This window comes from Mercenaria mercenaria, chromosome 4 (genome assembly GCF_021730395.1).
Source record: "Mercenaria mercenaria strain notata chromosome 4, MADL_Memer_1, whole genome shotgun sequence".
Taxonomy (NCBI): Eukaryota; Metazoa; Mollusca; class Bivalvia; order Venerida; family Veneridae; genus Mercenaria; species Mercenaria mercenaria.
The window spans coordinates 94,803,128-94,817,382 of record NC_069364.1 but is presented as its reverse complement, the minus strand read 5'-3'; the positions used below and the strand labels follow the sequence as shown (position 1 = coordinate 94,817,382).

The 14,255-nt window shown below is 44.8% G+C and overlaps 2 protein-coding genes across 2 annotated transcripts in view; both read right to left on the bottom strand.

Annotated features, from left to right (window-relative positions):
* Positions 1 to 599: 599 nt before the first annotated feature.
* LOC128556708 (mucin-5AC-like) lies at positions 600 to 5,460 on the bottom strand. The gene is made up of 4 exons (XM_053542348.1): positions 5,303 to 5,460; positions 3,387 to 3,857; positions 2,642 to 3,299; positions 600 to 2,600 (listed from the first exon to the last, which is right to left on the bottom strand). The coding sequence occupies exons 1-4, from the start codon at positions 5,458 to 5,460 to the stop codon at positions 600 to 602; spliced, it is 3,288 nt and encodes a 1,095-aa protein (XP_053398323.1).
* A 9-nt stretch (positions 5,461 to 5,469) lies between these two features.
* The window catches only part of LOC123553093 (mucin-17-like), a 29,307-nt gene continuing 20,521 nt past the window's right edge, over positions 5,470 to 14,255 (bottom strand). Inside the window, exons 2-6 of the mRNA XM_053542347.1 lie at positions 9,961 to 11,084; positions 8,902 to 9,223; positions 8,453 to 8,710; positions 6,321 to 8,362; positions 5,470 to 5,808 (exon numbers count right to left, since the gene is read on the bottom strand). Of these exons, the coding sequence (XP_053398322.1) occupies positions 5,470 to 5,808; positions 6,321 to 8,362; positions 8,453 to 8,710; positions 8,902 to 9,223; positions 9,961 to 11,084 (4,085 nt within the window). The remainder of the gene's footprint in view (positions 5,809 to 6,320; positions 8,363 to 8,452; positions 8,711 to 8,901; positions 9,224 to 9,960; positions 11,085 to 14,255) is intronic.

The window sequence follows — 14,255 nt, the reverse complement described above, 5'->3', positions numbered from 1 at the left end:
TTGTGTAGATTCTTGTGGTGATGCGCTAGTTGTGACAACTCATGTGTTGGCAGTCTGAACAGTTGCAGTGTTGTGGCGTGTGGTTGTCCTTCTGTCGTTATGTGGTTGTCGATGGTGTGATTCTGTCGTTATAGAGGTGTTGTTGAATCGTGGTTGTAGTAGAGTCGGAGTCGAAAGGCAATGACCATTGTCGACGGTTCATGTTGAACATCGCTGTTGTTGTTCTGCGTTGAGAGGTACTCGGTTGGATGTTCCTAGGAGAATTCGTCGTTGTTTCAGTAGTAGGTATTGTGTAGATTCCTGTGGTTGATGCGCTTATTGGACAAGGTGGTTAGAGATACTTGAAAAGGCAGTGGTTGTGGCCGGTGGTTGTCCCTTCTGTCGTTATATCAGTGTGTCGATGGGTGTGACTCTGTCGTTATATCAGAGTTGTTGTGACTTGGCTGTAGAGAGTGGAGTCGAGGTGACATGTCGAGTTCAGTAGTTGACATGCTTGTTGTGTCTGCGTTGAGAGGAGGTACTCGGTTGATGTGGTTCTCAGGAAATCGCGTTGTTTCAGTAGTGAGGTATTGTGTAGTTCCTCAGTGGTTGATGCTGCTTTAGTTGTGGACGACTACTGGTTGAGTTTCAGTAGCAGTACTTGAAACAGTTGCAGTGGTTGTGGCCGGTGTGGTTGTCCCTTCTGTCGTTATATCAGTGGTTGTGGCCGATGTGGTTGTGACTTCTGTCGTTATATCAGAGGTTGTTGTGGAACTCGTTGGCTCTGTAGTAAGAGTCGCTGACGTCGAAAGTGTCGATGCACCACTTGTCGACGGTTCAGTTGTTGAACCATCGCTTGTTGTTGGTTCCTGCGTTGAAGAGGAGGTACTCGGTTGGGATGTTGGTTCCTCAGGAGTAATTCCAGTCGTTGTTTCAGTAGTTGAAGGTATTGTGGTAGATTCCTCAGTGGTTGATGCTGCTTTAGTTGTGGACAACTCACTGGTAGGGTTTACAGTAGCAGTACTTGAAAGAGTTGCAGTGGTTGTGGCCGGTGTGGTTGTCCCTTCTGTCGTTATATCAGTGGATGTTGCGGCTGTGGTTGTGACTTCTGTCGTTATATCAGAGGTCGTTGCGGAACTCGTTGGCTCTGTAGTAAGAGTCGCTGACGTCGAAAGTGTCGATGCACCACTTGTCGACGGTTCAGTAGTTGAACCATCGCTTGTTGTTGGTTCCTGCGTTGACGAGGAGAAACTAGGTTGGGATGTTGGTTCCTCAGGAGTAATTCCAGTCGTTGTTTCAGTAGTTGAAGGTATTGTGGTAGATTCCTCAGTGGTTGATGCTGCTTTAGTTGTGGACAACTCACTGGTAGGGCTTCCAGTAGCAGTACTTGAAACAGTTGCAGTGGTTGTGGCCGGTGTGGTGGTCCCTTCTGTCGTTATATCAGTGGTTGTGGCCGATGTGGTTCTGACTTCTGTCGTTATATCAGAGGTTGTTGTGGAACTCGTTGGCTCTGTAGTAAGAGTCGCTGACGTCGAAACTGTCAATGCACCACTTGTCGACGGTTCAGTAGTTGAACCATCGCTTGTTGTTTGTTCCTGCGTTGAGGAGGAAGTACTCGGTTGGGATGTTGGTTCCTCAGGAGTAATTCCCGTCGTTGTTTCAGTAGTTGAAGGTATTGTGGTAGATTCCTCAGTGGTTGATGCTGCTTTAGTTGTAGACAACTCACTGGTAGGGCTTCCAGCAGCAGTACTTGAAACAGTTGCAGTGGTTGTGGCCGGTGTGGTTGTCCCTTCTGTCGTTATATCAGTGGTTGTTCCCGATGTGGTTGTGACTTCTGTCGTTATATCAGAGGTTGTTGTTGAACTCGTTGGCTCTGTAGTAAGAGTCGCTGACGTCGAAAGTGTCAATGCACCACTTGTCGACGGTTCAGTAGTTGAACCATCGCTTGTTGTTTGTTCCTGCGTTGAAGAGGAGGTACTCGGTTGGGATGTAGGTTCCTTAGGAGTAATTCCCGTCGTTGTTTCAGTAGTTGAAGGTATTGTGGTAGATTCCTTAGTGGTTGATGCTGCTTCAGTTGTGGACAACTCACTGGTTGAGCTTGTAGGAGCAGTACTTGAAACAGTTGCAGTGGTTGTGGCCGGTGTGGTTGTCCCTTCTGTCGTTATATCAGTGGTTGTGGCCGATGTGGTTGTGACTTCTGTCGTTATATCAGAGGTTGTTGTGGAACTCGTTGGCTCTGTAGTAAGAGTCGCTGACGTCGAAAGTGTCGATGCACCACTTGTCGACGGTTCAGTAGTTGAACCATCGCTTGTTGTTTGTTCCTGCGTTGAGGAGGAGGTACTCGGTTGGGATGTTGGTTCCTCAGGAGTAATTCCAGTCGTTGTTTCAGTAGTTGAAGGTATTGTGGTAGATTCCTCAGTGGTTGATGCTGCTTTAGTTGTGGACAACTCACTGGTAGGGCTTCCAGTAGCAGTACTTGAAACAGTTGCAGTGGTTGTGGCCGGTGTGGTTGTCCCTTCTGTCGTTATATCAGTGGTTGTTGCGGATGTGGTTGTGACTTCTGTCGTTATATCAGAGGTTGTTGTGGAACTCGTTGGCTCTGTAGTAAGAGTCGCTGACGTCGAAAGTGTGATGCACCATTGTCGACGTTCAGTAGTTGAACCATCGCTTGTTGTTGTTCCTGCGTTGAGGAGGAGGTACTCGGTTGGGATGTTGGTTCCTCAGGAGTAATTCCAGTCGTTGTTTCAGTAGTTGAAGGTATTGTGGTAGATTCCTCAGTGGTTGATGCTGCTTTAGTTGTGGACAACTCACTGGTAGGGCTTCCAGTAGCAGTACTTGAAACAGTTGCAGTGGTTGTGGCCGGTGTGGTTGTCCCTTCTGTCGTTATATCAGTGGTTGTTGCCGATGTGGTTGTGACTTCTGTCGTTATATCAGAGGTTGTTGTGGAACTCGTTGGCTCTGTAGTAAGAGTCGCTGACGTCGAAAGTGTCGATGCACCACTTGTCGACGGTTCAGTAGTTGAACCATCGCTTGTTGTTTGTTCCTGCGTTGAGGAGGAGGTACTCGGTTGGGATGTTGGTTCCTCAGGAGTAATTCCAGTCGTTGTTTCAGTAGTTGAAGGTATTGTGGTAGATTCCTCAGTGGTTGATGCTGCTTTAGTTGTGGACAACTCACTGGTAGGGCTTCCAGCAGCAGTACTTGAAACAGTGGCAGTGGTTGTGGCCGGTGTGGTTGTCCCTTCTGTCGTTATATCAGTGTTTGTGGCCGATGTGGTTGTGACTTCTGTCGTTATATCAGAGGTTGTTGTTGAATCGTTGGCTCTGTAGTAAGAGTCGCTGACGTCGGGAAGTGTCAATGCACACTTGTCGACGGTTCAGTGTTGACCATCGCTTGTTGTTGGTTCCTGCGTTGACGAGGAGGTACTCGGTTGAGATGTTGGTTCCTCAGAAGAAATTCCCGTCGTTGTTTCAGTAGTTGAAGGTATTGTGGTAGATTCCTCAGTGGTTGATGCTGCTATAGTTGTGGACGACTGACTGGTTGAGCTTCCAGTAGCAGTACTTGAAACAGTTGCAGTGGTTGTGGCCGGTGTGGTTTTCCCTTCTGTCGTTATATCAGTGGTTGTGGCCGATGTGGTTGTGACTTCTGTCGTTATATCAGAGGTTGTTGTGGAACTCGTTGGCTCTGTAGTAAGAGTCGCTGACGTCGAAAGTGTCGATGCACCACTTGTCGACGGTTCAGTTGTTGAACCATCGCTTGTTGTTGGTTCCTGCGTTGAGGAGGAGGTACTCGGTTGGGATGTTGGTTCCTCAGGAGTAATTCCAGTCGTTGTTTCAGTAGTTGAAGGTATTGTGGTAGATTCCTTCAGTGGTTGATCGCTGCTTTAGTTGTTGACAACTCACTGGTAGGGTTTACAGTACAGTACTTGAACAGTTGCAGTGGTTGTGGCCGGTGTGGTTGTCCTTCTGTCGTTATATCAGTGGTTGTGGGCGTGTGGTTGTGACTTCTGTCGTTATATCAGAGGTTGTTGTGGAACTCGTTGGCTCTGTAGTAAGAGTCGCTGACGTCGAAAGTGTCGATGCACCACTTGTCGACGGTTCAGTAGTTGAACCATCGCTTGTTGTTGGTTCCTGCGTTGACGAGGAGGTACTCGGTTGGGATGTTGGTTCCTCAGGAGTAATTCCAGTCGTTGTTTCAGTAGTTGAAGGTATTGTGGTAGATTCCTCAGTGGTTGATGCTGCTTTAGTTGTGGACAATCACTGGTAGGGCTTCAGTAGCAGATACTTGAAACAGTTGCAGTGGTTGTGGCCGTGTGGTGGTCCCTTCTGTCGTTATATCAGTGGTTGTTCCCGATGTGGTTGTGACTTCTGTCGTTATATCAGAGGTTGTTGTGGAACTCGTTGGCTCTGTAGTAAGAGTCGCTGACGTCGAAAGTGTCATGCACCACTTGTCGACGGTTCAGTAGTTGAACCATCGCTTGTTGTTTGTTCCTGCGTTGAGGAGGAAGTAACTCGGTTGGGATGTTGGTTCCTCAGGAGTAATTCCGTCGTTGTTTCAGTAGTTGAAGGTATTGTGGTAGATTCCTCATGTGGTTGATGCTGCTTTAGTTGTGGACAACTCACTGGTAGGGCTTCCAGTAGCAGTACTTGAAACAGTTGCAGTGGTTGTGGCCGGTGTGGTTGTCCCTTCTGTCGTTATATCAGTGGTTGTTGCGGATGTGGTTGTGACTTCTGTCGTTATATCAGAGGTTGTTGTGGAACTCGTTGGCTCTGTAGTAAGAGTCGCTGACGTCGAAAGTGTCGATGCACCACTTGTCGACGGTTCAGTAGTTGAACCATCGCTTGTTGTTTTGGTTCCTGCGTTGAGGGAGGTACTCGGTGGGATGTTGGTTCCTCAGGAGTAATTCCAGTCGTTGTTTCAGTAGTTGAAGGTATTTGGTAGATTCCTAGTGGTTGATGCTGCTTAGTTGTGGACAACTCACTGGTAGGGCTTCCAGTAGCTGTACTTGAAACAGTGCAGTGGTTGTGGCCGTGTTGTTTCCTTCTGTCGTTATATCAGTGGTTGTTGCCGATGGGTTGTGACTTCTGTCGTTATATCAGAGGTTGTTGAGAAGTCGTTGGCTCTGTAGTAAGAGTCGCTGACGTCGAAAGTGTCGATGCACATTGTCGAGGTTCAGTAGTTGAACATCGCTTGTTGTTGTTCCTGCGTTGACGAGGGTACTCGGTTGAGATGTTGTTTCCTCAGAGTAATTCCAGTCGTTGTTTCAGTAGTTGAGGTATTGTGGTAGATTCCTCAGTGTTGATGCTGCTTAGTTGTGACAACTCACTGGTGGCTTCCAGAGCATACTTGAAACAGTTGCAGTGGTTGTGGCCGGTGTGGTTTCCCTTCTGTCGTTATATCAGTGGTTGTGCCGATGTTGGAGGTTGGGTTTTGGAATCGTTGGCTCTGTAGTAGAGTCGCTGACGTCGAAAGTGTGATGCACATTGTCGACGTTCAGTGTTGAACATCGCTTGTTGTGTTCCTGCGTTGACGAGGAGGTACTCGGTTGGATTTGGTTCTAGAGTAATTCGTCGTTGTTTCAGTAGTTGAAGGTATTGTGGTAGATTCCTCAGTGGTTGATGCTGCTATAGTTGTGGACGACTCACTGGTTGGGCTTCCAGTAGCAGTACTGAAAATAGTTGCAGTGGTTGTGGCCGGTGTGGTTGTCCCTTCTGTCGTTATATCAGTGGTTGTTGCGGAAATGGTTGTGACTTCTGTCGTTATATCAGAGCTTGTTGTGGAACTCTTGGCTCTGTAGTAAGAGTCGCTGACGTCGAAAGTGTCGATGCACCACTTGTCGACGGTTCAGTAGTTGAACCATGCTTGTTGTTGTTCCTGCGTTGAGAGGAGGTACTCGGTTGGATGTTGTTCCTCAGGAGTAATTCCAGTCGTTGTTTCAGAGTTGAAGGATTGTGGTAGATTCTCAGTGGTTGATCTGCTTTAGTTGTGGACACTCACTGGTAGGGCTCCAGTAGCAGTACTTGAACAGTTGCAGTGGTTGTGGCCGGTGTGTGTCCTTCTGTTGTTATATCAATGGTTGTTGCGGTGGTTGTGACTTCTGTCGTTATATCAGAGGTTGTTGAGAAGTCTGGCTCTGTAGTAAGAGTCGCTGACGTCGAAAGTGTCGATGCAACACTTGTCACGGTTCAGTAGTTGAACCATCGCTTGTTGTTGGTTCCTGCGTTGACGAGGAGTACTCGGTTGGATGTTGGTTCCTCAGGAGTAATTCCAGTCGTTGTTTCAGTAGTTGAAGGTATTTGGTAGATTCCTCAGTGTTGATGCTGCTTTAGTTGTAGACAACTCACTGGTAGGGCTTCCAGCAGCATACTTGAAACAGTGGCAGTGGTTGTGGCCGGTGTGGTGGTTCCTTCTGTCGTTATATCAGTGGTTGTGGCCGATGGGGTTGTGACTTCTGTCGTTATATCAGAGGTTGTTGTGAACGTTGCTCTGTAGTAGAGTCGCTGACGTCGAAAGTGTTGATGCAGCATTTGTCGAACTTCAGTAGTTGAACATCGCTTGTTGTAGTTCCTGCGTTGACGAGGGGTACTCGGTTGAGATCTTGGTTCCTCAGAAGTAATTCCCGTCGTTGTTTCAGTAGTTGAGGGTATTGTGGTAGATTCCTCAGTGGTTGATGCTGCTATAGTTGTGGACAACTCACTGGTTGAGCTTCCAGTAGCAGTACTTGAAACAGTTGCAGTGGTTGTGGCCGGTGTGGTTGTCCCTTCTGTCGTTATATGAGTGGTTGTTGCGGATATGGAGGTTGTTGCGGAATTCGTTGCCTCTGTAGTAAGAGTCGCTGACGTCGAAAGTGTCGATCCACCACTTGTCGACGGTTCAGTTGTTGAACCATCGCTTGTTGTTGGTTCCTGCGCTGAGGAGGAGGTACTCGGTTGGGATATTGGTTCCTCAGGTGTAATTCCAATCGTTGTTTCAGTAGTTGAATTTATTGTGGGAGATTCCTCAGTGGTTGATGCTGCCTTAGTTGTGGACAACACACTGGTAGGGCTTCCAGTAGCAGTACTTAAAACAGTTGCAGTGGTTGTGGCCGGTGTGGTTTTCCCTTCTGTCGTTATATCAGTGGTTGTTGCGGCTGTGGTTGTGACTTCTGTCGTTATATCAGAGGTTGTTGTGGAAGTCATTGGCTCTGTAGTAAGACTCGCTGACGTCGAAAGTGTCGAAGCACCACTTGTCGACGGTTCAGTAGTTGAACCATTGCTTGTTGTTCGTTCCTGCGTTGACGAGGAGGTACTCGGTTGGGATGTTGGTTCCTCAGGAGTAATTCCAGTCGTTGTTTCAGTAGTTGAAGGTATTGTGGTAGATTCTTCAGTGGTTGATTCTGCTTTAGTTTTGGACATCTCACTGGTAGGGCTACCAGTAGCAGTACTTGAAACAGTTGCAGTGGTTGTGGCCGGTGTTGTTTTACCTTCTGTCGTTATATCAGTGGTTGTTGCCGATGAGGTTGTGACTTCTGTCGTTATATCAGAGGTTGTTGAAGAAGTCGTTGGCTCTGTAGTAAGAGTCGCTGACGTCGAAAGTGTCGATGCACCACTTGTCGACGGTTCAGTAGTTGAACCATCGCTTGTTGTTGGTTCCTGCGTTGACGAGGAGATACTCGGTTGAGATGTTGTTTCCTCAGGAGTAATTCCAGTCGTTGTTTCAGTAGTTGAAGGTATTGTGGTAGATTCCTCAGTTGTTGATGCTGCTTTAGTTGTAGACAACTCACTGGTAGGGCTTCCAGCAGCACTACTTGAAACAGTTGCAGTGGTTGTGGCCGGTGTGGTTCTCCCTTCTGTCGTTATATCAGTGGTTGTGGCCGATGTGGTTGTGACTTCTGTCGTTATATCAGAGGTTGTTGTGGAACTCGTTGGCTCTGTAGTGAGAGTCGCTGACGTCGAAAGTGTTGATGCAGCATTTGTCGACGCTTCAGTAGTTGAATCATCGCTTGTTGGTAGTTCCTGCGTTGACGAGGAGGTACTCGGTTGAGATCTTGGTTCCTCAGAAGTAATTCCCGTCGTTGTTTCAGTAGTTGAAGGTATTGTGGTAGATTCCTCAGTGGTTGATGCTGCTATAGTTGTGGACGACTCACTGGTTGGGCTTCCAGTAGCAGTACTGAAAACAGTTGCAGTGGTTGTGGCGGTGTGGTTGCCTTCTGTCGTTATATCAGTGGTTGTTGCGAAGGTTGTGACTTCTGTCGTTATATCAGAGTTGTTGTGGAACTCGTTGGCTCTGTAGTAAGAGTCGCTGACGTCGAAAGTGTCGATGCACCACTTGTCGACGTTCAGTAGTTGAACCATCGCTTGTTGTTGGTTCCTGCGTTGAGAGGAGGTACTCGGTTGGATGTTGGTTCCTCAGGAGTAATTCCAGTCGTTGTTTCAGTGTGAAGGTATTGTGGTAGATTCCTCAGTGGTTGATGCTGCTTTAGTTGTGGACAACTCACTGGTAGGGCTTCCAGAGCGTACTTGAAACAGTTGCAGTGGTTGTGGCCGGTGTGGTGGTCCCTTCTGTGTTATATCATGGTTGTTGCGTGTGGTTGTGACTTCTGTCGTTATATCAGAGTTGTTGTGGAACTCGTTGCTCTGTAGTAAGAGTCGCTGACGTCGAAAGTGTCGATGCCACTTGTCGACGGTTCGTAGTTGAACATCGCTTGTTGTTGGTTCCTGCGTTGACGAGGAGGTACTCGGTTGGATGTTGGTTCCTCAGGAGTAATTCCAGTCGTTGTTTCAGTAGTTGAAGGTATGTGGTAGATTCCTCAGTGGTTGATGCTGCTTTAGTTGTGACAACTCACTGGTAGGCTTCCAGCAGCAGTACTGAAACAGTGCAGTGGTTGTGGCCGGTGTGGTGTCCTTCTGTCGTTATATCAGTGGTTGTGGCCGATGGGGTTTTGACTTCTGTCGTTATATCTGAGGTTGTTGTTGAAGTCGTTGGCTCTGTAGTAAGAGTCGCTGACGTCGAAAGTGTCGATGCACCACTTGTCGACGGCTTCAGTAGTTGAACCATCGCTTGTTGTTGTTCCTGCGTTGAGAGGAGGTACTCGGTTGGATGTTGGTTCCTCAGGAAGTAATTCCAGTCGTTGTTTCAGTAGTTGAAGGTATTGTGGTAGATTCCTCAGTGGTTGATGCTGCTTTAGTTGTGGACAACTCACTGGTAGGGCTTCCAGTAGCTGTACTTGAAACAGTTGCAGTTGTTGTGGCCGGTGTGGTGGTCCCTTCTGTCGTTATATCAATGGTTGTTTGGCGTAGGTTGTGACTTCTGTCGTTTATCAGAGGTTGTTGGGAATCGTTGGCTCTGTAGTAAGAGTCGCTGACGTCGAAAGTGTCGATGCACCACTTGTCGACGGTTCAGTTAGTTGAACCATCGCTTGTTGTTGGTTCCTGCGTTGACGAGGAGTACTCGGTTGGATGTTGGTTCCTCAGGAGTAATTCCAGTCGTTGTTTCAGTAGTTGAAGGTATTGTGGTAGATTCCTCAGTGTTGATGCTGCTTTAGTTGTGACAACTCACTGGTAGGGCTTCCAGCAGCAGTACTTGAAACAGTGGGAGTGGTTGTGCGGTTGGTTCCTTCTGTGTTATCGTGGTGTGCGTGTGTTGTGACTTCTGTCGTTATATCAGAGGTTGTTGTGGAACTCGTTGGCTCTGTAGTAAGAGTCGCTGACGTCGAAAGTGTCGATGCACACTTGTCGACGTTCAGTAGTTGAACCATCGTTGTTGTTGTTCCTGCGTTGAGGAGGAGGTACTCGGTTGGTACGTTGGTTCCTCAGGAGTAATTCCAGTCGTTGTTTCAGTAGTTGAAGGTATTGTGGTAGATTCCTCAGTGGTTGATGCTGCTTTAGTTGTGGACACTCACTGGTTTGGGCTTCCAGTCGAGTACCTGAAACAGTTGCAGTGATTGTGGCCGGTGTTGTTTGTCCTTCTGTCGTTATATCATGTTGTGCCGATGATGGTTGTGACTTCTGTCGTTATATCAGAGGTTGTTGTGGAACTCGTTGGCTCTGTAGTAAGAGTCGCTGACGTCGAAAGTGTCGATGCACCACTTGTCGACGGTTCAGTAGTTGAACCATCGCTTGTTGTTGGTTCCTGCGTTGACGAGGAGATACCCGGTTGAGATGTTGGTTCCTCAGGAGTAATTCCAGTCGTTGTTTCAGTAGTTGAAGGTATTGTGGTAGATTCCTCAGTTGTTGATGCTGCTTTAGTTGTTGACAACTCACTGGTAGGGCTTCCAGCCCCAGTACCTGAAACAGTGGCAGTGGTTGTGGCCGGTGTGGTTGTCCCTTCTGTCGTTATATCAGTGGTTGTGGCCGATGTGGTTGTGACTTCTGTCGTTATATCAGAGGTTGTTGTGGAACTCGTTGCCTCTGTAGTAAGAGTCGCTGACGTCGAAAGTGTCGATGCAGCATTTGTCGACACTTCAGTAGTTGAACCATCGCTTGTTGTTAGTTCCTGCGTAGACGAGGAGGTACTCGGTTGAGATGTTGGTTTCTCAGAAGTAATTCTCGTCGTTGTTTCAGTAGTTGAAGATATCGTGGTAGCCTCCTCAGTGGTTGATGCTGCTGGAGCTGTTGTCGACTCGCTGTTAGAGCTAATAGTATCTGTAGTTGAAACTGCTGGTGAAGAAATGGGAGTTGTTGCACTATCTGTAGCTTCGGATGTTGATGTTTTTGTTAACGGTGTCTCTATAGTTGTAATTTCAGACGTTATAGATGATATTAATGTAGCTGATTGAGTTGGATTGCTATACACAAACTGTGGTGTTGTTGTGTACATCACAGGTGGTGTTGTCTGTAAATCTGTTGTCGTTGATGAGCCACTGGTTGATTTTACTTCTGTTGATCCAATCTCTGTTATGGTAACTCTGTCTGTAGTCGATATTATGTCTGTTGTTATTGGTTTGTCTACTGTTGATGTCAGGCTTGTAGTTGTTGCTGTTTCTGTCGTTGATATAATGTATGTTGTTGTAGGTATGTCCGCAGTTGATGTTTCGCTCGGGGTCGATGAGCCATCCTGAGATGTATTTGAGATGGTGCTCGTTTCTAGCAATCGTCGATTTTTCCACACTTTTTGAACGATGTAGGATTCTACAAATTAGAAATAAACTTGTTAAATAATATGATTGTATTGGTATTAAATTAAATCCAGCAAATTGAATAACTAAAGCATAACTTTATTAACGGCACTGGCCACCCGATTGTACAACAACAATAAAAGAGAAATTATTTAGGTATCGGGAATTTAATCCTATATTTGTTAAGAAACCTTTGAAACTTAATTACTGACTGACTATATATTATGGAAAAATATTAAAATTAGTTGTTTTACTAATTTTTAAATTAAAAAACTCTCCAAGAGTTAAGACCATGCCATTTTTTTCATAAAACGGACAAACGAGTTTCGCTTATGATTGTAGAGCTAAATAGTCATAAAAAGAGATGTTTGCAAACAACGGCGCTCGAAACAAAGATGAGATGTTTAATAAGAGCACATTCTGGGTTTGTTTGAGTGTGTGATGTTGGGGATTGAGCGGTTGAATGAGAAACAGTACTGACAAATACAATAACGTGAAAATAAAAATATATCAAAATGAAATACTTAAATGGGGGTTGGGCTGTAAAATGGGTGAAGGTATACAGGTAAATAAAGAGGAGAAAGAGTGTTATCATTTAATGTGTACATGTACGGAAGTGTTATGGTTTTTACAAACTGCAGTTCTTTAACTGTTTTTCGCTATGCTCATGAAATTAAACTTCAAATATTTTAAGTATATTTACTATTGGGAGGTATTTCAAACAGTAAGCAATATAGAGTTGTTTCTTGCATACTGCTCGTCCTCTTACAGTCTTCTGTCGTTTTATGAAAATATATATGTAGATTGCTTTTCATAATTTTGGAATCAAAAGTTACTAACAAAAGTGTTTAGAGTAAATTAGATAAAGGGATATAATTCAAAACGTACAAAAGATTCTTGTACACTGCATTTTTCCAATGCCTTCCACCTTAATATGCAGTTAGGAAAACTCCCTTTAGCATTTAATGAGTTATATCTGGAAAAGTAGATTTAATGAGGGGGAGATAATTCAAAAACATAAGCAAGATAATGAGTTGTAATTTGTGTACGCTGCCCTCTATCAATGTGTGTCACCAGTTATGCTCCTGACAAAAGTGCTACAAGTGAATCAAATGGATGGATATAATAACAAGAGGGCCAAGATGGCCCTAGGTCGCTCACCTGAGAAACACACCATAACAGTGTAAACATGTCTGACCTAGTGATTTCATGGAAAAAAATATTCTGACCAATTATCATTAAAATTGGAGCAAAAATCTTGAGTTTAAATAAGTATTCTCTGTGATTCGACCTGTGACCTAATTTTTGACCCCAGAGTACGAGACCCATATTCGAACTTGACCTAGATTTCATCAAGACTATCATTCTGACCAAATTTCATGAAGATCAGTTGAAAAATACAGCCTCTATCGCATACACAAGGTTTTTCTTTGATTTGACCTAGTGACCTACTTTTTGACCCAAGATGACCCATTTTCAAACTCGGCCTATATTTCATTAAGGTTATCATGTTGGACTTAATTTCAGGAAGATCAATTGAAAAATACAGCCTCTATTGCATATACAAGCTTTTCCTTTGATTTGACCTAGTGACCTATTTTTTGATCCCAGAGGACCCATATTCGAGCTTTATCTAGATTTCATCAAGGAAATCATTCTGACCAAAATTCATGAAGATTAATTGAAAAATACAGCCTCTATCGCATACACAAGGTTTTTCTTTAATTTGACCTAGTGACCTAGTTTTTGACCCCCAGATAACCCGTTTTCGTGCTCGGCCTAGATGTCATCAAATTAATCATTCTGACCAAAATTCATAAAGATTAATAGAAAAATACAGCCTCTATCGCATACGCAAGGTTTTTCTTTGATTTGACCTAGTGACCTAGTTTTTGACCCCAGATGACCCATTTTTGAACTCGGCCTAGATTTCATCAAGGAAATCATTCTGACCAAAATTCATGAAGATTAATTGACAAATACAGCCTCTATCGCATACACAAGGTTTTTCTTTGATTTGACCTAGTGACTTAGTTTTTGACCCCAGATGACCCACTTTCAAACTCGGCCTAGATTTTATCAAGGTAATCAATCTGACCAAATTTCATGAAGATCAGTTGAAAAAAACAGTCCCTATCGCATACACAAGGTTTTTCTTTGTTTTGACCTAGTGACCTAGTTTTTGAACCCAGATAACCAATTTTCGAACTCGGCCTAGATTTCATCAAGGTAATCATTCTGACCAATCTTCATGAAGATCAGTTGAAAAATACAGCCTCTATCGCATACACAAGCTAAATGTTGACAGACAGATAGACGACAGACAGACGACGGACGCCGGACATCGAGCGATCAGAAAAACTCACCTGAGCATTGCTCAGGTGAGCTAAAAACAGTCCGCAATACAGAGCATTATAGAGTTGTATTTCTTGTACAGTGCACTATCACGCAATAACATCTCTCATTTTAATAAAATCCCTCTGCTAGTTTTGGAATTATGCCCCGGAATAAATCAAATAAAGGGAGACAATTCAAAACGTAAGTAAGGTAATGTTATGATTTATGGACAACCCTTCCTCTCAACATCCTCTATCATTATTTGAAGTTTAAACAAAGTCGGTTTTAGACCGATGCTTCGTACAAAAATACTATAAACGCACAAACAGATGCATGAACGATGGATGGACAGTTAGAAACCATTATCATACCCTCTTCGCCGGGGATAAGCATGAGTGCAGGGAGGTGGGGTGAAAGTTTATTACAAGCAACACGGATCTATACCATGAAACAAAAGTGACAGAAACCAAGAAGTGTTGTATTTGTTGGGGGAAGGAAAGGGGAGGGGTGGTATGCATAAGTGTATTGGGGATGGGCGGCAAATGGATACAACGAGTAACATTAACAGTATGAAGATACTAAAAAGCTAAACTGAAGCCAAAACAACAAAATTACGGAGGGAGTAATGTGGGGTGAAGTGAATGGATATTAAGAGACATTATCAAGAAACACATGAAACTATATGTAAAAGATTTTTAGTGGGGGAGGTGGGGGACGGGATACTAACAGATAATATCAAGAAGAAACGCATCAAACTAAAAGTAAAAGAATTAGGGGGCGGGATATGGTGGAAATTTGGGGAAGTAACGTTGGTAGGATACTCAGTGAAAATATCAAGGAACAAAAG

What these genes read in the sequence shown, in the direction of transcription:
- LOC128556708 (XM_053542348.1), bottom strand. Translation starts at nt 5,460, where the DNA reads ATGTGCATCACACTTTCGACGTCAGCGACTCTACTACAGAGCCAACGA. An exon ending in GTATGCTCTGGAAGCCACCA is followed by an intron (nt 3,858 to 5,302) that starts GTGAGTTGTCAC and finishes CAACAACTAAAG; the next exon opens with CAGCGATCAACCACTGAAGG. An exon ending in CCGAGTACCTCCTCGTCAAC is followed by an intron (nt 3,300 to 3,386) that starts GCAGGAACCAAC and finishes CTCTTACTACAG; the next exon opens with AGCCAACGATTCAACAACAA.